We start from the raw sequence: 21,002 nt of genomic DNA, 5'->3' as shown, positions 1-21,002 counted from the left end.
TGCTCTAAACTGATGAGTTATAATTCCTAATAGATTTATAAAAGGTGTCAGTGACTATTTTGGGCATATACCATTTCCAGAACAGACTCTGATATTCACCGCATGCCCTGCAATTGGTAAACTGTATTTTATTACATTTTATCTTGAATTAACACCTTGCGCTTGAGCCTCCGCCAACCCCCTACGTTGCAGTTTACATCCATGTATGTCATCACGTCATAATTTCTCATAATTTTTATCCCGTGAGACATTTGTGGTTAAAATTGTCGGTTGGCACATGAATTATTGAGTTATGGCCCGAAATGTGACGTCTCTCTCTTGGTCTCATCTCTACCCTAAAAGTAGGATTCAGCGAAGACGTTATTCACAAACAAATGATGTGTGTACAAAAACAAACAGGTTTTTAATTAAATACTACAAATTGAAGAAAAGAAATAAAAAAATCAGGGGAAAAAATCATTTCCATTTGTTTTCATTGTTTTAGTTTCTATCGCATTTGAATGACATGTGATCCACAGCATGAAAGGCATTCATCTACATTCATTCAAGCACTGCATTTAACCCTCCTGTTACCTTCGGGTCAATTTGACCCCATTCAATGTTTAATGTCGGTGTTCTTTGGGGTCAATTTGACCCCAGGCTGTTTTTCACTTTGTCAAACATATAAGAAATATCAACTTTTTTATATATTTAAAGGGCTATTTAGGTAGTCAACAAACAAACATGAAGTACCTCACACTTAAACTTGGAAAACAATATTAATTCTAATAATTTTCTGGAGGTTTTAATTGCTGGGGTCAAATTGCCCCCGAGGGTAAAATATGTCAGTAAATATAAAGGTAACAGGAGGGTTAAAACAATAAAGTGCTAGGTCACCAATCTAGAATCACAGACAATAACCCTCTTTGAGACCGTGGAAATACACACACACACACACATGTGCGAGTACATTTCTACACACAATCACACACATGAGCAGGCAATATTTTGACATACGTCTGTGCTTTATTGAGTAGATGCTCTTAGTTTGGAGAGCTTGCTCCTTGTAAGCCGTACAGAGTGAACTCCACCGTAATCACTTAAGAAAAAACCTCCGTGTCACGAGAATCAGTTTCAAATATTGAAACTACATTTTTTTGCCGCACTCGCATTTTCCGAGGCGTTTTTTTTGTTGGTCTTCTGATATTGTAATAAAGTCCTGAAATACTTCTTGAACCCTCCCGAGTGCTAATTTGAGAATCGTCTTCATGCGTTCCCGTCTCGTTTAGAGTCCGCGCTTCAGACGGGAAGATGCTGCAGTACATGGGATGCATTGTTTTATTTTAACTGCGATATTGAATAAATAATCAAGCATTTTAATGGTATTGATATTGTAACATCCCGAACTGATGTCAAATCTGATATCATTGCTGTGCATTGATTTGCTCGTCCCCTCCGTGCACCGCTCTTCTGCTTTTCCCCAGATTCTTTGTTTCCATTGAAATCCTTCTGAATTTGGCATTTTACGATGAAAGAAAGTGTGTCTAATCATTTTCAACAATTCACTGAGAAAATATCAAAAGAATGTCATGAATGTCAGTGAGATTCATTTTCACACAACATTGCATTGTTCTTTTTTTTTAAATCAAAGAAAGTGCTTCAATGGAGTCATAACACACACACAATTCGACTCCGTGCACCCTTTTTACTCTCCACCGATTCATGATTCATGCTCCTTGTATTTGACCTGAAGAGTGAAACAACGGCGTCTCAAGTGCTCCGCGACATCACCAAGAACCAAAACGGGCAAAAAACGGAAGAGAAATAAAATGAGGGAGTCTGTTTTTTTTCTTTCAGTTTGGCGTCTTCATTTTTTTGTCCGTCCAGTCCATTTGTGCTCTTCATCGGCGACGTCTCCGATCAGCACCCTGACCACGTGGCCCGGGAAACAGTCACAGGCTGAAAAGGTCAATCTGGCCACGCGGCGGCGCTGCATCGATGACCGGCGGACACGACGGCGTCTCTCTTTCTGATGGCGTCCAGAGAGTGAGACTGGCGTCCGGCCGTGCTGGGTGACGGGCACTTGGACGCCTTTCTGTCCCGTTGCTGCGCAGAGCGATGGAAAAGTGCCCGTTAGTCACACCGGCGGGATTATGAAGTTGCACCAAATACAACCCAATATCAAAATATCAAACACACATTTCTATATGTAGTTAAATATTTAACATTTATTCCAACACTGACATAATAAGGACATCTTATTTATATAATTCAGTATATTAATATATAATATACATATATATCATATAATAATATTCAGTATAATATGATATATAAATACCATCTAATGTAAATATACAATATATATATATCAGAAATATATTATAATAAAATATAATCATATAATATAAATCACATATATATATATAATCTCATAGAACATGTTTAATAATATACTTATTTAACATTTATTCCAACACTGACATAATAAGGACATCTTATTTATATAATTCAGTATATTAATATATACATATATTCAGTATAATATGATATATAAATACCATCTAATGTAAATATACAATATATATATATCAGAAATATATTATAATAAAATATAAATCACATATATATATATAATCTAATAGAACATGTGTAATAATATACTTATTTAACATTTATTCCAACACTGACATAATAAGGACATCTTATTTATATAATTTAGAATATTAATATATACATATATATCATATAATAATATTCAGTATAATATGATATATAAATACCATCTAATGTAAATATACAAAATATATATATCAGAAATATATTATAATAAAATATAATCATATATTATAAATCACATATATATATATAATCTAATAGAACATGTTTAATAATATACTTATAGTATAATAATATATACTATTTTTATTTTTGCATGGGCGGGTGGCCCCGTGGCCCTCGATGGGTCAGCCACCACTGACCAGAGGTCTTTAATAAAGTGATTAAATAATGGACATTAACAGTTGTATTCCTCTTGAAAAGATTACATATAGTCTCAGAAAGAAATATAACGTATTGTTGAATATCTGGCCGCCTTATTTAACACTTCCGGTACCATAGGGCTGCAACTATTTGGATCTCTGAATTATGCGCTGTGTCATCATCCTTTGCACCAACTTTTTCTGTTTGGGTGTTAATTATCTATTTACTTTATTCAATTAATTGTACTTCATCTACTTGTGTATTTTTATTTTCTTCTTTTTCCTAACTAATTTTCTGTAATGTTTAATGTAGTGTGCTCTGTATGCTCTGCAGGTTTTCTTGCATCGTGAAAATATTTGGAAAATGAAATATTACAACAACAAAGAAAGTGGGAAAAAAGGAAAGAAAGTGGAACTGACGTTGAACTCTGAAGGTGAAGAAACTTACCCAATTGGTACTTCTCTTTAGCTTCAGCTCTCTCTTTGGCATCAAAGTACCAAACTGTGATAGCGTAGCTGGAAACACAAGAAGCATAAAAGAGATCTCATTATTAACGCGAAGATGAGACATAGTCATCGTCGTCAGTACAACATGTAACTGGTTTGGGGAAAGATTCGCTGTTTTCTTGTGTAAAAGTTGAAAAGTTGAAGCAAAAGTGCAAAAGACTGTTCAGGAAATGTCTGTGACAATAACATAATCATGAAGTGAAAGTTAATTTGCAGTCCATTCTGTTTTTTTTCCATTTAAGAGTTTTATGGGAGTAGAAAAACCATCAAAAATGTTATTAAAATGTCAGAAAGTGTTCTTTGAAAGGTAATCTCTAGACAGCAGATTACACAAATAAAAGTGTTGTCTGACAGTAAACAGCAGGTGTCCCGCAGAGTTCATTTCTACAGTTTCTAGTTCCTCCAGTGGGGCCGTGTTGTTTATTCCTGTCTCTTTACGTCCGTGCCTCTCCAGCTGCAATCGAACCTTCCTCCACCCCCCCCCCCCTCTCTCTCTTTCTTCCGACAGGAAACACGTACTTCCTGCCGCCGGCCCCACCTCGGCCCCCAGCAGGCCGATGGAGAGGATGAAGAGGAGAAGAACAGCCGGAGTGAAAGAGTACGTGTCATGTGACCTCGATGGACACGCCTACTTGGGCCTACGATGCCAATTACTCTGTGTGTGTGTGTGTGTGTGTGTGTGTGTGTGTGTGTGTGAGTGTGCGTGTGTCCAAGTGATAGCTCGCCTGTATCGGTCTAATGTTGTAAAGTCACTTTTTATCCGATTAAAAATTATTATACATTTTTTTTTTAAAGCATCTGTGATAGAAGTAGAAGATAGACAGGCAGGACGCCGTGCTTTAGCCCCAATCAATATGTGTGTGTGTCTTCTGCTATTTAACCCTATTTGCTACTTCATTAAAAATGTATAATCAACTTTTGTTTTCAATGTTGTTAAATAATTGATCGCCTCGTTCTAATGTTATGTACAGTAGATTTGAATGAACATGGTGTTATAACGCACATGGATTTTCAGTACAGAGTGTACTAAAATATGCAAAAACTATGCAGGTAATCTAAAAATCCGACCATGACTTTATGAGAGTGTGTGTGCATGTATTTCACATCTAATTTGAGGAGTTACTGACCGAGTGGCGTAGGCCGGCTTGACTTCGTGAGGGTTCCTGCGGTCCGACCAGAAGATCAGCAGCCGGTCAAACAGAGGCTCGATGTTGGCGACCATGTTCTTGCCTTCAGGGAAGATCTGCAGCAACCCGCCTTGTTTCTGCACGCACACACACACACACACACACACACTTTATTCGTGGTGCTCATTCCCTCGGACATGTTTTTTTAAGTTTTACACATTTGAAAAACAAGAGACTCATATTGATCTGATCGAGGCTCCACCTTGACGTCCCAGTTCTTGTTGAGATAGTAGATGCATGTGATGCAGCGGCCGTCACCATTCGGGTTGTCAACATGGCGGACGTAACCTGTGCCGTTGCCCGGGTAACAAGCAACCATAGCCTGAAACAGAAGAAGTGGAGAGGTTAGCTGCGTGCCCAACATCAACGTCAGTGTTTCCCCGAGGTTTACAGCTTCAGGGGGGCAGGACTATGTGTTGGTGCCCTGAGCTTAACTCCTTCACGATGCCCCCCCCCCCCCTGAGATAGGAACGGGACCCACAACGTGCGTCGTGGGGGGGGGGGGGGAGATGCGTGCGCCGGCATCGGAGCTCTGCCGCGGGCGAGCCGAGAAGAGAACCACACCCGCTACAATCTACAACCACACCCACTAAACTCAGCAACCACACCCGCTAAAATCAGCAACCACACCCACTAAAATCAGCAACTACACCCACTAAAATCAGCAACCACACCCGCTAAAATCAGCAACCACACCCGCTAAAATCAGCAACTACACCCGCTAAAATCAGCAACCACACCCACTAAAATCAGCAACCACACCCGCTGAAATCTACAACCACACCCACTAAACTCTGCAACCACACCCGCTGAAATCTACAACCACACCCACTAAACTCTGCAACCACACCCGCTGAAATCTACAACCACCCACTAAACTCTGCAACCACACCCGCTGAAATCTACAACCACACCCACTAAACTCAGCAACCACACCCACTAAAATCAGCAACTACACCCGCTAAAATCAGCAACCACACCCGCTAAAATCAGCAACCACACCCACTGAAATCAGCAACCACACCCGCTAAAATCAGCAACCACACCCACTAAAATCAGCAACCACACCCGCTAAAATCAGCAACCACACCCGCTGAAATCTACAACCACACCCACTAAACTCTGCAACCACACCCGCTGAAATCTACAACCACACCCACTAAACTCTGCAACCACACCCGCTGAAATCTACAACCACACCCACTAAACTCAGCAACCACACCCGCTAAAATCAGCAACCACACCCACTAAAATCAGCAACCACACCCACTGAAATCTACAACCACCCACTAAACTCTGCAACCACACCCGCTAAAATCAGCAACCACACCCACTGCAATCTGCAACCACAGGTGTACTATTTGCACATTGAACACAATACCCCCATGATGCAATTTGTGAAACACACACGCAGTCCAGAGCTGAAATCTCGGTATAAACATGAAAACTGTAGAAAATGTTGCGTATTGAGAGCTATCGCTGGCTTATATTTTGAGCGTCTTTCTTTAAAAAAATATATTAATTATGTCAAACTCGCCGTAAATGAGATGTGATTTTAACAAATTTCCATGGCTTTTCCAAAACTTTTATGATTTAAAGTATTTTTCATGACTTCTCCAGGCCTGGAAATGACCATTTTAAAATTCCATGACTTTTCCAGGTTTTCCACGACCGTACGAACCCTGACAGTGTGCGTTACCATGTGACTTGGGGCTCACGGCGAGCTCCGGTCGGGTCATCTGAGGACGAGCTGCTGCTGCAGCAGACGCTCTCCTTCTGCATCGCCCCGTTCTCACTCGCTCAACGCCGCCCGCCCCCTCCGTCTCCTCCCCTTCGCGTCTCTTCCCCCCACATTACAAGACGTATCCACCTTTTCCCATCGTTAATGCTGTAATCTCGCCTACTGGAAGGAATCAGGCAGCATTATATTTGGGGGGCATTGCCAACCCCTCTTCTTCTTCTTCTTCTTCTCTCTCTACGTCTCTTTTTCGTACACAATGCAGAGCACTACTCTGTATGGGCCTGTTACCATGGTGACGGCTGGGAAATATGCGGTTTAAGTGGCAAACGAGAGGATTTATGAAGGAGACGAAGGAGAGAAGGACAGGGAATAGGAAAGGAGGTTAGAATAAAAGACGCGGACGGAACGCCTTCCACGTGGCTTTACTCCTCCCTGATCGTCCTCTTTTATTCTATTGCTTTTCCTTTCTCTTTCGTGCAGCCAATCATTACTGGATCCTGCACCTATCCATCCACTACTGGAACACCAGCATACATTTTGTACATTAACTTTTTACCTAAACTGGGAGACCCGCCCAGGGAGCAGTTGGCGTCAGATAAACACGCGATACATCCCGATAAGCCAGAGACAGAAATACACACATGAAACAATGCAATCTAACAACGCTGGCAAACCAACAATACTAATTGTTGGCAGCCTCGGAATAAAATCTCATTTAAATATGACGAATAGCCGTAAATCTAACGCAACAAAGCTTAGGCACCGCGCAGGTGAAGCGAGGCGACGGCTTTGGTGCGTCGTCGGTCTCACAGATTAAATCCACTCGAGTCCCAAAAAGGATTGTGAGTCGAAGCGTCGAGAGATAAAAGAGGGGGTCTTCTGTATCTTTTACTCGGCGATGGATGCAGGAGATTGACCCTATGCATCGGGAGGAGAGGGGGATTTATTGTAGAGGATGACATCATCCATTAAAAAAGGTGGGTAAACAGAAAGACACAGATGAAGATTTTTTTGGGGGGGACTAATTTTCACATCTGTGAAGTTCATTTAGTCATTTAATGAGAATGATGCATCTGCAAATAGCAAAAAAAATAGATTCAGGATGCAGAATTTAGAAAATGGGCTTCAGTCGGAAGTTTAGAGGTTTCCCCGTCTGGCAAACAATGTCCTCAGGACTCGGAACAATTATAATAATTTAAAATGCTATATCTAAAATATCAAGAGAAGAAGCTGGGGCATGCAATGTGTCGTCACAGTGGAATAAAGAATAAAACATGCGGCTTACGTGGCAGAATATATGACATTAAGTAAATAAAGCTCCTACAACCTCAGCGCTGTCTGCATGCGTGAAAGTGTGTGTGTGTGTGTGTGTGTGTGTGCATTAGAGAAGACCATTTGCTCATAATTAAATGATGTCAGATTGTTTGTGACTTCTGCTAACTCTGAAGACGTAAACCAGACTCCTGCCTGACTCCCTCTCACCTGACCCCCCCCCCCCCCTCTCACCTTCGTGCGCCCGTTGATGACGCAGCCCCCCAGCTGGCCGTTGGCGGCGCTGTGCATGACGGCCTCGTCGATGTACGCCATCAGCGCCCCGATGCTCTCGCATCCGGGCTCCCGCCCCTCCACCCAGGCGATCTGGTCCCCCCGGATGCTCCGAGAGGGAACGCCGTTCTGGCTCACCAGCTGCCCGCCCCGAAATTTCCCGCTGCGGTTCAGGACTTCCACCTCCTCCAGCATCCTGCCGCCCAGCTGGGGGCCCAGGAAGTCGTCCTTCACGCAGATGCCGTAGTATTTCATGCAGGGCACGATGTACCGCCGGGCTATGTGGTCCGCTGACCAGCCGGCCCCCGCGGGAGACGGCGGGGTCGGGATGCAGAGGGCCTCGGCGGCGGCGGCGGCGAGCGGCGGCGGAGGGCCGGTGGCGGCCGCTGGGCCCGAGGAGGCCACGTTGTGTCCGTTGCGCTGGTTAGCGGGAGGCGTGAGGGGGGATTGGGGGGCGACACGGGGAGCATGGCCGAGTTGGTTGGAGTTGTTGCTGCAGTGGACCGCTCGGGCCCCTCTGGGGGCCTCGGGAGATTTGCGAGCGTCGATTCCATCTCCCGGCCTCCTCCGCTTAAAGTCAGAGTCAACCGAAGCGCAAACCTGGTCCAGGGGACTCTCTGACCCCAATGACCCCATGATGAGACCACCAAGAGGCCCCGTGTCCCAGTTCTCCCCACCTCTGCGTTTCTGTTGCGTCTGTCTGGCTCTCGGGTCCCCACGGATCCTCCACGCCAGTAAAGGGTCTCCGCTCTCCGCCAGACAGCCTCTGCTGGTGGGGGGGTACACGGGGTAGACAGAGCCCCCCGTTACCCCCTTCACTTGTGCCGGGTGACCGTTCGGCGGGTGAGCCCAGACGTGCGCGTGTCTCCCCTCCACGGTGTCAGACGGGGACACCGACACCACCCCCACCTCCCCGCCGTCGCTGTACAGCGACACGCCCGTCGTGGCCCACTTCGTCGGGCTTGTGACGGCGGGAGAGTCGGTCTGCGAGGCCAGACCCGCGAGGAACTCCGCGGCCGTTGGACTCCCGACTGGCGGCGGCGGTAAGCGGCAGCAGCCGTTGAGCCCCATGTCCGCTCCGCACGTGCAGCGGCGGCTCCGACTCTCTGATGTTCCGGGCTCGAGCTGCTGCTGCTGCTGGCCGCTCGCGCCCGTCTCGCGCGCGGCTGCTGAAACGGCGACTGCACCGCGGAGGAGGAGAGCGCTCGGGTTTAAAAGGTCCCCGTGTCCCAAGCTCTCCATTTCACCTCGTCATCTGCTGGCTGCGCACGTAGCTCACGTCCTCGCTTCATTTTTTTCTTCTTTTCTTCTAGCGGAGTCGCGGCTTTCTCTGACGGGAGAGAATGTAAGTCACAGCCACTGGAGGTTTCATGTCCGAGTCCTTCACGTACTTCTCCAATCAGGCGACTGATCGATACTTTGTTTGCGGCTGTGCGGGATATCTGTGGAGAGTCAAATTATACACTTTAGCGCTATTTATATCACGGTGCGCACCCCTTGTCACAGTGAGGTGTGGTAAATCAATCTAGATTCATATGGTGCAACATTTATAGGCTACAGGCCCAATGAAAACTAAATAACTACTAAATAACTGGACTGTCTTCTCGGGGTTATTATTATGTTATTTATTGCAGTTATAGTATCCGATGTAAAGTAATGCACACTGGAATTAGAGTGAAGTTGTAAATGTGTCACCAAGTAGGCTACAACATTCCTTCTGTAGCCCTAACTCCTGAGAATGAATATTCGACAGCTGTGAAATACATATTACAAATACATTATTTCGTCTGTCAAGCTATTTGAAGACCAACTTTGCTGCCTTCCTTCAAATTAAGCGCCAACGTCAAAATTATTCTTTTTTTTTTAAACTCACATTTCAGAGTGAGAAATACACTCCACGTGCTGCTGTAATTTAAACAATTTAAATACAATTTCAAAAAAGGACGTGCAGTTTGACGTGAGTCCTCAGCTCACCTCAGCTCACCTCCCGCGATCCACAGCGAAGCGTACGTGACAGTCAGAGCACGAGAGCTACTTCCGGGTCCGTCCTGCCGGGCTGCCTCCTCTCCGGTGTGTCCGTTATGAACATAAAACCCGGAGGTGATCCGAGGCGTTCAACGCGACCGCGGGGACGACTCGAGTCACACGAGGCGCCCCGACACCCCCAAAAGGGCTCCGTTGTCTCGGCGAGTGACCCGATGTCACCCCCCTCAGCGCCTCCCTCTCTCTCTCGCGCGCGCGCGCTCTCTCTCGCTCGCTCTTTATTTATTTATATATATATATAAATATCTTGATATATTGATACATATATAAATATATATTTATACATATATAAATATATATATATATATTATATATAAATATATTGATACATATATAAATATATGTATATATATTATATATAACTATATGTATACATATATAAATATATTATGCATAAATATATATATATATATTATGCATATAAATATATATATAAACATATCTTTATATAGATAGTTATTATATATAACTATATTTATATACATATATTTATATTTAAATAAATACATATATATATATGTATTTATATATATAAATAACAAATTAAAGAATGAAAGACTGCTATATTATTCTACACAATAAAAAATAAAACATATACAAGTAAGTTAACATAAAGGGGCGTCCCTACCAACATGTTTAGGAACAGTTTATCTAAATCACCAGTTGACAAACTTCTCTTGTCTCACAACAGACAAGTCACACTATCTATAGGATGTATTTATTAGAGGCAGCGACAGTGAGCTTGTGTGTAGTTTGGAGCCATCTCTCTTGGTACGAGGACTGAATGAACCCGTGACGCAACACCGTCTCTGACCTCAGGACTAAACGCTCAGCTTCAACTTTGCCTACTGTTGATAGTATATTGTCCACCTGGTTGTTTGTGTAACATGAAATGAGGAAATGTCTTCTGATATAGACTGGCCTGCATTTAGGGTGGTGGGTTTAGGGTGCTGGGTTTAGGGTGGTGGATTAAGGGTGCTGGGTTTAGGGCTTCCACCCCAGGGATTAAAGAAATACTTTGACACAACACTGGCACGCCACATCCGTCTGGTGTGGCCCGGTCTCAGCCTATTAACGGACCAGTCACGCGAGGTCATGATGGAGGTCGACTGTACCACTGAGCCGTCTCTGTACATGCAACATGGCATGTTCCACAATGAGGCTTGAGAGCACGTACCATACTATGAGCATTCACAGGCCTCGACAACATAGATATATCATGTAGATAAATATGTATATATGTGCATAACAATGAGCATTACACGCATCCTTATATTTACTTACTGTATGTAAAAACACGGTGAGTTATTCGGAAAACTCTAATGAATAATTTGAGTTTTCAGTTTCCAAGACTGTGGACACATTTCTCAACATAAACTAGTGGAGGACGTCACTGGACTCGGCAAGAGAGAGGCGGACACATTTTTAAGAATGTTTACACTTTAAAAATAATGATTGTCTTTTGGGAATAAGGAACTTGTTTGGGATATTGTGTGCAGCATGCGCCATGTGTTTCATTGTGGATTTCTGAGATAAAACAGTGAGTGAAGTTGACAAGTTAAATAACTCGATCCGTTCAAGTTTGACTATAGTGAATAATATACCAAGTTCCTGCATTGCCCACAGCATTTGAAATGCCCTCCATGGAAGTTCACAGGATTTAATCAGACATAGGTGGTGATATATATGCATGTGTGTATATATATATATATATATATTATATATATATACACACACATATATGTATAAATATACATATGTGTGTATGTGTATGTATATATATTTATGTATAATATAATATATAGTTATAAATATATATATATAAATATAGTATATAATTATATTGTTATAAATTATATGTATATAGTATATAATATATATAAATATAGTTTATAATATAGTTATATATATTTATAACTATATATATTATATAATGATATATTTATATATATATTTATAACTATATATTATAAATATGAATGTATATATATATATATTTACAACTATATATATTATATACTATGATCATATATTTATATATATATATGTATAACTATATATTATTATATTATATATAATATATATATACATATATATAAAAATAGATATATGTTTATATATATATATATACATATACATAGACACATATATCACCACCGATGTCTGATAACATCCTGTGAACATAAACACACAAACTAAGGACACACACGTGCAAAACCATTAGCTGGGGATCCAACAATGTAACAGACATCAGAGTTATGGTTGGAGTAAACATATAAATCAGGACTCCCACTTACCAGGAGATCAAAACAAACGCTGTACTTTAACTAAAGGAAAAAAACTAACTTGGAGACACACGCACTCATGCACCTGCAGCATTAAATAACCTCGACAGCTTCCCCTCCTGTATCCTGTAGTGTCGGTATTAATATATTATGGTATGCTCCCTCAAAATAACTCACAATGCACTGTGTACATCATGAAAAACAACAACATTTTGATTGGAATGGTTAACCCGTGTATTTGCAAAAGGTATTTACTTAATTTTACACGTGTATGCAGTTCACTCAGTCGTTCAGCCGTAACGGCTCTCCTTAAATTAAATCGGTGAATCATTGATATGCCGACCGGTTAACCCTTGAATGCAACGCTTGTTTGTCCTGAGTCTGAGAAGCGGTGAACTCTTCGCCAAGGTCAGCGCTCCCAACACAGCTGGCCGCTTTCCCTCAGACTGCGTAACACACGAGTGCAGCTCTGCACGTATACACATCTCCTCCTCTTTTTCTCAATCTCTCTCTCTCTCTCTTTCCTGTCAACGTTGCAGGAGAGTTGATAACAAAGAGTGAACAGTCGAGGCCTGCAAGTAGACTTGCTTACTTTGTTGTTTTTTTTACTTTGCTTTCTGAGTTTTCAAAATTGAGAATTTAAATATTTTGCATAAACAAACATATATTGAGACTAAAATGTTTTTTTAAATTGAGAATTTAAATATTTTGCATAAACAAACATATATTTAGACTAAAATGTTTTTCTTTGAACAAACATATATTTAGACTAAAACATATATTTAGACTAAAATGTTTTTTTAAATTGAGAATTTAAATATTTTGCATAAACAAACATATATTTAGACTAAAATGTTTTTTAAAAAACAAACATTTTAGTCTAAATATATGTTTGTTTATGCAAAATATTTAAATTCTCAATTTGTTTTACTTGAACCATAAGTTTTTTTGTATGGTTATGGAGTTTTCTACGTGACACGCAGCAGGGATGAGGTTAACTGTAAACTGAGTGAAAGCAAACGGCAAAGGAAGGATCAAAGGAATTTAAATATGGTGTTTTAAAAGTATCAAAGCTCTACGACATGGTTTAAATCCAGAATGATATCAATGTGCTCGTGAAAAAAATCTTTAAAAAAACAAAAAAGGCGGGGAAAAAAGCGCGATGATGACCGTGCACAATAAAGAGGAAGCGGATGTGTTGAGAGCAAAGGGGAAAGGAAGTGGGTGATGGTGAGGAGGGTAGGAAGGAGGAGTCGGGGATCACCTGTGACACTCGTCCTCCTTACAAGCTCACACAGATATAGATGCAGTACAAATATATTATTGTTAAATACATATACATGAATGTACTTTCCCTCATATAGCCATTGCAGGTCGTAACTATACGTTGTTTTACATCTGCTGAGCTCACGAACATAAACAATTGGAGAATATTGTGTATAATATATGTTTAAAATGTACACGCTGTTTAAAAAGACACATGCACTGCCATGTGATTAGTTCGACACACATACACACATGCACACACACACACACACAACCACGGAGGCATTACCAGGAAATAGAGTTTATCCTGGACAGCATCCTGGACCACGCCCAGTATCACAGTCGTCATCACCACGATATTATAAAAATAATAAAATAATACTTTGGACATGGAAATCAGATTCCTGTGGTTACGTTCCTTTGCCTTTTATTTTTTTCAAGTTACAAGAGTAAAAGTAACTTTGAAAAAAAGATTGATGATGCGTGCAGATAATGGGAAGAAACACTATTCAATAAAAAGCTGATCAATCTTGTTGAACCTCACATGTGCCATGATTTGGAGGAAATGTAAACCGACCCTTGTTGAAACATCTATTAATAGATGTTGACTTGTAGTTTTAATGCACTATATGTGCCTATATGAAAGGGTTCTGTATACATTTTCATTTAAATACTTCATTTGAATTGTTTTCTCTCTAGAATATATAATCGCAATACGATGATTACTCTATTACCAATTATTCATATATTTACGTATGTACTGTATGGATATACATATAAAAAAAGCACTAATTTTTTCTTTTAATATATAATTAATAAACACATTGAGTATTATGCAAATAATAAAAGAGTGTGAGTAAGCATCATCGAAGGTCAAGTCTCTTATCAGTAAAACGCTGCTGCTGCTTGTATGGAAAACATGTCAGAATGCTGGATAACCTATCTGCATGTGTAAGCATGTGCATGTGTGTGTGTGTGTGTGTGTGTGTGTATAAGTGTGTGTGTGTAAGTGTGTGTGTGTACTAACATCAGTCCCCCATTGTGTTGGGGACAGTATCGTGAGAGCAACTAAAGGGTCAGCTGCACATCACATCAAAGATTTGGTTGTTTGTAAAAGACCCCACTGTTAACACACCCACAAGCACACACACACAAACACACACACAAACACACACACACACAAATACAAAGTCCCATCTGAGAGCCGCTGCAGCTCTGTACGCTCAGCTATGACAGGCGTGGCCTTTCTAGGTCCCAGTGGGCTAAAAAAAAAGACAAAAGACCCTCAGGAAGAGGTTGTCCCATCATCCTCACTGAGGATGCAGGTCTCTCCCTTACACATACACACACACATGCACACGCACACACACACAGGTATAATGCATGCGCAACCATGGTTGATACAGTTTCATCACTATTTGTCTTTTTGATGTGATTTCCATAAAAAGGAGGATAAAGCTTTGTGTTTCAACCTCAGGTTACTGATTCACATCTCACACATACTCTCCTTCAAGCTCCTCTTAAGATATTTAAGACACACTTGCTTTTTGAAAGAGTTCACTCCACGGGTGACGAGACCTTTAAAAAAAATAAAAAAATCAGATATACATGTGCTCCATTTTAAGTTTAAGATATTTTGGGGCATTTTTACTTTTATGTGTAAGCCTGGCCAATTACTCTTGTTGCTGTGTCATTATAATAATAATTCTATTAATAATTCTATTTTATTAATAATTATATATTTATATATTTTTAAAAAATCTTAATATTTTTTTAAAGTTGAAATAATTATATATTATTCTGTTTTGAAATTGCAAGAAAATAAATAAATAAATCGGAACCTAAATCAAAACATTGCACAATGGCGCCCTCCGGTGGCGTATCGTTGTAACTGCATTTTGTTTGATATATCATTAAAGGGGAAATGTCGACAATAAACTTAAACCTACAAAACAAATAAATGAACATACAACCCCGCTGTAGTTAAAAAAACTAACTCAACTAAACTGTGATTCCGAGTTCATTATTTACCTTCAGTCGCATGGTGGCGCTAAATATTTCTTTGCATACCTTTTTTTTTACGACACCGGGCCTCACGCGAGCCTCTTCCGGGTGTCGTCGTCGTTGACTACCGAGGGGGGGTGAGAGTTCAGAGTGCGTGCGGCGGTCGTGTTGTTGCCTTCCACTCAGAGGGGTGCACATTTAGCACATTTAGCTCGGAATGCGATGTCTTTCTTCCGTGTATTCGTGAGGAGGCAGTTGCCGCCGGCCGTGTGGCACTTCGCCCGGGCGGTGACGCTGCTCCGGCCCCCCGCCGCGGCCCCGCTGAGGAGGAGGCTGCACGGCTCGTCCCGGCTGCGGCTCGGGGAGCAGGGACCGTGGGGGAAGATCCGCGGGGAGCACCCGCTGCAGCAGCCGCTCACGGACCTCGACAAGGCGGACGCTTTGGTAGGGAAACGTCGACGTCACGACACTTAAAATAAATGAAAAAAGTGAATATATATTTTATACAATAATAATATCACGGTTGCTTTTCCTTTCGTTTCCTCTACTCCTGTTGCAAAATGTGCATCACAGCAACTAAACATCCACAATAAATACGTTTTTTTAAATCATAATACAACTGATTCCAATTCGAGGTTGATGTTCTTAATATTGTTATTCTCCAATTTTTGCAGATGCTGAGAAAGTCCCACGAGACAGGTAACCTGACCAAAAAAGTCGTACTGGAAATGTGTGCGAGGTTCAGGGTTCAACCAGAGCCTGAACGTCGCACAGCAACGTTGATCTCATGTAAATGCTTCATTGTAGGCAAATCAACTCCTTCCAGGTTAAAGCTGAACAGTGTGTGTCCTTTTCTGACTGCTTTGGTGGAGCAATCTGCACCACAATTGCATTGTTCATGTTATTCGTGTGATTTTCATTGGTTCTTTAGAGATTGGTGACATAATCGATGCGTTCATCGACAGCATGCTAAACACTCAATTAGGTGTTTGAGTGTGTGTACTGACCTCTCTGAGTACCTGCCTATACATAGTATGTACTGTATTATGAAATAGGGACACGGCTTCTTATCCATGTATGCTTTGTGTATTATTAGGTCTTAGAATATTAAAACTTACCAGAAGGTTTTGATAAACGGAGGCAGCTCAGGCCGTAATTCATATATATATTTTTTGTTGCAGGGTTCCTCTCGTGGTTCCGGAACGGTCTGCTGGCGACCGGCATCGGAGTCATCGCGTTCGTCCAGAGCGAAGTGGGACTTGAAGCGGGATACGGTACCGGCGCCCGCTTCAGTGTTTTATGTCAAATCCAGCAGACTGGAAGTCAGATAACAAACTTGTGATTTTTAAGATTTATAGTGCTGCCAAATTATTCAAAGCTACAGTGGATTTAAGAAAAATAAAGTCTTGCAAATCAATAAATGGTAATTAAGTAATACACATAATATAAAACTAGAGCATCTGCACCAATATTTCGAAAAAAAATCCAAAAATCAATTTCTAAGAAAACTTATTTTTTATTCAGCAAATGAATAATTTCACACGAATTTCTACAATTGACTAAAATCACCATACGTTAAAAAAAACTGACATTCTTTTATAAATCTAGCTGTAACCGATGATGTCATGATTACCTGATCAAAGGTTATTTTAATAAAAATAAAAGATTTTATTTTATTCAGCAAATGAATAATTTCACAAGAATTTCTCCAATTGGCTAAAATCCCCATATGTTAATCAAGAGCTGATGTTCTTCTATTTATTTAGCTGTAAACGATGACGTCATGATTACCTGATCACAGGTTATTGTGATTCTTTAAAAAAAAAGATTTTATTTTATTTAGCAAATGAATAATTTCACAAGAATTTCTACAATTGACTAAAATCACCATACGTTAATAAAGAGCTGATCTTCTTTTATATAACTAGCTCTAAACGATGATGTCATGATTATTTAAATTATTTTAATCGTCATTGAGTTTGTGAAAAAACAATTAAAACCAGCCAACTATTACAAAATCTATCCACGAGGTTCGGATTATTTAAATCTGAATTACACATTTACACAATAATATTATTACATATTTATTAATGTAAATAATTAATTAATATATTACACAAATCTTGAGACGAGGGCGCGGGAACTTTAATTTTTTTTAATTTTTAAATGGGACAAATTCTACGGTTTCTTTCACTTTTTCCTGATGAAGATGTGTTTCCCCCCTCAGCCTTCTTCATCCTGGGCGGCGTGTGCGTGTCGTTCGGCGGCGCCTCGTACGTCGCCAGCCTCTTCGCCCTGCGGAGGCTGATGCTGCTGTCGGTGCCGGCGCTGCTGCTGCAGGGCGCCGCGGTGATCGCCGTCGCCCTCCTGTGGCTCTGCGCGGTATCGCTGTACGTCGGCCGCCTGGAGGTGGAGATCATCCGCCAGGGGGAGGAGCTCGACGAGGAGGCGGACGACGACGGCGAGGAGTGCCGGGAGTGCCGCGACAGGCGTGAACACCGCGGCCGCCATCACGGCAGGGACGACGGGGGCGGCAAGCGGCCGAACAAGTAGACGGAGAGGGCGTGTGTGTGTGTGTGTGTGTGTGTGGCTTTGATTCAGGGGGTGTGTGTGTGTGCAAGCGTTCTACATACTCGTATGTAGGCTGATTCAGACTTATTCACCGTTACATCGATGGAGAGATGATTTGTCGAGGTGAACAAACCCTTTCAGACCTTTTTGGAGAATATCGTTCTTTTTTTTTAGTACGATTTATTATAATTATATAAAAATATTCAACGCTGCTTCACGTGCATTATCAATCCGTCTCGACCTGTTCTTCGCGTTGTCGGGCCCAGTGCAAAGATTCACTGAGATCACCACATCTGTTCCTCTAAGTTCAGTTTGCACTTCCTTGTATAAAGTTCTCACTCCGCTGGTTTCATCATTTACTCTCACTACTTGAATCTTTTATACAAGTCTTGAAATTCAACAAGCTAGTTTGAGATCGAGTAATACTATGCATGTCCAGGGCTGTTTTTTTATCAATGAGGGCTTAGGATGTTTTTGTTTTAATTGGGTTTCTTTTACTGTTTTTTTTTTCTTCATATATAATTATTTTTTAAAGTTATTGTAGTGATTAGATTTTTTTTTTTTTTAAAGAAAGTATTTTTCATATATTTGTTTATGTACAGTACCTACATGTGACCATACAACCATCTCACTATGATTTAATGGATGGGTTAAGTTGATGCTAGAGTTAGTCTGTAGACGGGTTCACATTCGTTTCTCTTCTGTACATAAAATAATAAAAGCGATAATAAATCTATGCTGGTTTAAACTTCAGAGTCGGCATGATTTCGCTTTCACATTTGATGTTTAATGGACGTGTTCTTCCCCATGCAGCTTTTGACTCGCTCACGTTAGCCGTCTGCAATTTGATATTTCAAGAAGTTGAAGTCAGTGGAGAGTTATTCTAAAATGTTGCTTCTGCCGAAATATCAACATTCTATAGAAAAAAGTGATTTAGAGAAACTCGCTGCAATCTTTCCAGAATTAAAACGAGCGTGATTAAACTCAATTTGAAAGGAGGAGGAGGGGGCGGAGCTTCCCGGAGTGACACTGAACGTTGTCATCACTCTGCTCTAGTTGTAATGACTCAGTCAATTCACTTTAACACTGACTTTTTAACACTTGGGAATTAACTGAGTATTTACACCAACACTGGGGACTATTTACTCTCGCTAGTGTTGTAATAACTCTGAAAAAATTCATATACGTTGACACTGAATTTTTTAACACTGGGGAATTTACTGTTCACCTGTGGGGTCAAGAGTCACCAGGTAGATCCGAGACCAACATTAGCATATTCGCAATAGTTTAATATTTTTTAATTCTTTCAAATCATTTTTATGGCAAAGGTCTCAAGATCATACAGGGCACGTTTGGAATGAATCGGGTTTAAGCTCTAGGAGGAGTTAACTGTTTTACAACTGCCTAAAACATGAAAAAAGGCAGAAAATGCAGATATTGAGGGATTAATTGCAGCGCCCCCTAATGTTAAAATATTATGAAAAAAATAGGATAGTTTTAGGGATGAGATATGGACATAGGCTAGCAATTTGGTGCGGATAGGCCAAATCATTTAGAAGTTATGTGACTTCAAATATTAGGCCACACCTCTTAAATGTGTTGTGAGGAGGAGCAGCAGGAGAAAAATGATCCACAAAAGAATATTTATATTTTCACGAGTCTATCTTCTAAATTAAACGCCGTCTGATTTTAAAGTGATATAAGGCCAACAAGTTGAGTTATTTAAATGCCCTATTGTTTTGCGGGTCATTTGAAATGTATTCAAATGAGTCACCACGAAGGTGAAATTATTCTCAATTATGACCTGATCTTGATTTAAGTTTAAATTAGATTGTGCATATTCCCAAATTACTGTGTTTAGTAACATGAAACCAAACTGACACACACCTCTTTAGGGGTCTTTTATTCCGGGTTGCTACTCGTCCCCGTTGGTTTCTTGACCTCTTGTTATGTAATGAAGTGGACTGTGTTCATGCACATGGAGGTGAATGTGGAATTAGTGCAGAAAAACAGCATTTATGAACAATTTGGGAGACTTCTGGTAAAACAAAACATGATTTTAGATTTAAAATGTAAGATTATAAGTTTTGCAAAGAAAAAAAAGCTAAATGTTCTTAGTGTATTCAACTTCAGTTTATTTTCGAAAGCCTAATATCACAGATTACGAATTTCCCTCAGAGGGCTTTATGACCTGTACACATACGACATCCCTGACCTTTGACCTCACATCAGATCAAGGAAGAAAAAAAAAACTCCCAAGAAATAGAAAAAAAACTTTTCACGGGGCAAAAAAGTGGAGAACCCTTCAGGAGAGCAACAGAGGAGGATCCCTCTCCAGGATGGACAGAACAATAGATGTCATGTGACCAGAATGAAGCGTTACAGAGTCACATAAACACATTCAATGAATATTATGGAGTGTGTGAATAGATCGTAGTCGGCATGGACCACGATCCAGACCTCCGTGATCCATGAGAACAGCTGGAGGTAGAGAGGAGGGGGGGCATCAGCAGGGCCATGGCAGGAGGCATCAGACGCTGGTCCGATGGACCCTCTGAGACGTGAAGTCACAAAGACTCCGGGGAGGAAGCAGAGTTGAAATTCCTTCGACGGTGATAACGGCCTCCAGCTCTGGAGGCGGGGTCTTAGACCTGGCCGGACCGCCGTAGGACCGGTTGGACGGAGAGATCCTTCAGCCGGCGGACCGAGTTTCCATTGAGAATATCTCGATCGTTCATCCACCCGCACAGATGGATGGGCTGGATGATCAGCACAGTTCCGTCTTGGATTCATCAGACCAGAGAATCTTCTCTCTGCCATGAAGCCCGGAGCGGTGGAGAGATGGAGGGATGCTTGTCCTTCTGGAGGGTTCTCCCATCTCCCAAAAGGGTCT

At 41.1% G+C, this 21,002-nt stretch overlaps 2 protein-coding genes across 2 annotated transcripts; one reads left to right on the top strand and one right to left on the bottom strand.

Moving 5' to 3' along the window:
• Positions 1-1,846: 1,846 nt before the first annotated feature.
• Positions 1,847-10,136, bottom strand: egln2 (egl-9 family hypoxia-inducible factor 2). The gene is made up of 6 exons (XM_056442058.1): positions 9,925-10,136; positions 7,902-9,382; positions 4,857-4,976; positions 4,595-4,731; positions 3,409-3,476; positions 1,847-2,085 (listed from the first exon to the last, which is right to left on the bottom strand). The coding sequence occupies exons 2-6, from the start codon at positions 9,180-9,182 to the stop codon at positions 1,847-1,849; spliced, it is 1,845 nt and encodes a 614-aa protein (XP_056298033.1). The 5' UTR covers positions 9,183-9,382; positions 9,925-10,136.
• Positions 10,137-13,172: 3,036 nt separating this feature from the next.
• On the top strand, positions 13,173-18,862 carry tmem160 (transmembrane protein 160). Its single transcript, XM_056441923.1, has 4 exons — positions 13,173-15,982; positions 16,213-16,237; positions 16,720-16,812; positions 17,766-18,862. Exons 1-4 carry the CDS (start codon positions 15,761-15,763, stop codon positions 18,089-18,091), a joined length of 666 nt encoding a protein of 221 aa, XP_056297898.1. The 5' UTR covers positions 13,173-15,760; the 3' UTR covers positions 18,092-18,862.
• Positions 18,863-21,002: the final 2,140 nt, after the last annotated feature.

Source organism: Pseudoliparis swirei, chromosome 20 (assembly GCF_029220125.1).
Source record: "Pseudoliparis swirei isolate HS2019 ecotype Mariana Trench chromosome 20, NWPU_hadal_v1, whole genome shotgun sequence".
NCBI classification, from domain to species: domain Eukaryota; kingdom Metazoa; phylum Chordata; class Actinopteri; order Perciformes; family Liparidae; genus Pseudoliparis; species Pseudoliparis swirei.
This window is presented reverse-complemented; position numbering and strand designations above follow the sequence as displayed.

Coding starts and splice junctions, on each gene's coding strand:
- egln2 (XM_056442058.1), bottom strand. CDS start 9,182: ATGGAGAGCTTGGGACACGGGGACCTTTTAAACCCGAGCGCTCTCCTC. Junction 4,732..4,856: donor ACAAGAACTGGGACGTCAAG/GTGGAGCCTCGA, acceptor GTGTGCGTGCAG/AAACAAGGCGGGTTGCTGCA. Junction 3,477..4,594: donor AAGCCGGCCTACGCCACTCG/GTCAGTAACTCC, acceptor TTGTGTTTCCAG/CTACGCTATCACAGTTTGGT.
- tmem160 (XM_056441923.1), top strand. CDS start 15,761: ATGTCTTTCTTCCGTGTATTCGTGAGGAGGCAGTTGCCGCCGGCCGTG. Junction 16,238..16,719: donor GAGAAAGTCCCACGAGACAG/GTAACCTGACCA, acceptor TTTTTGTTGCAG/GGTTCCTCTCGTGGTTCCGG. Junction 16,813..17,765: donor GGGACTTGAAGCGGGATACG/GTACCGGCGCCC, acceptor TTCCCCCCTCAG/CCTTCTTCATCCTGGGCGGC.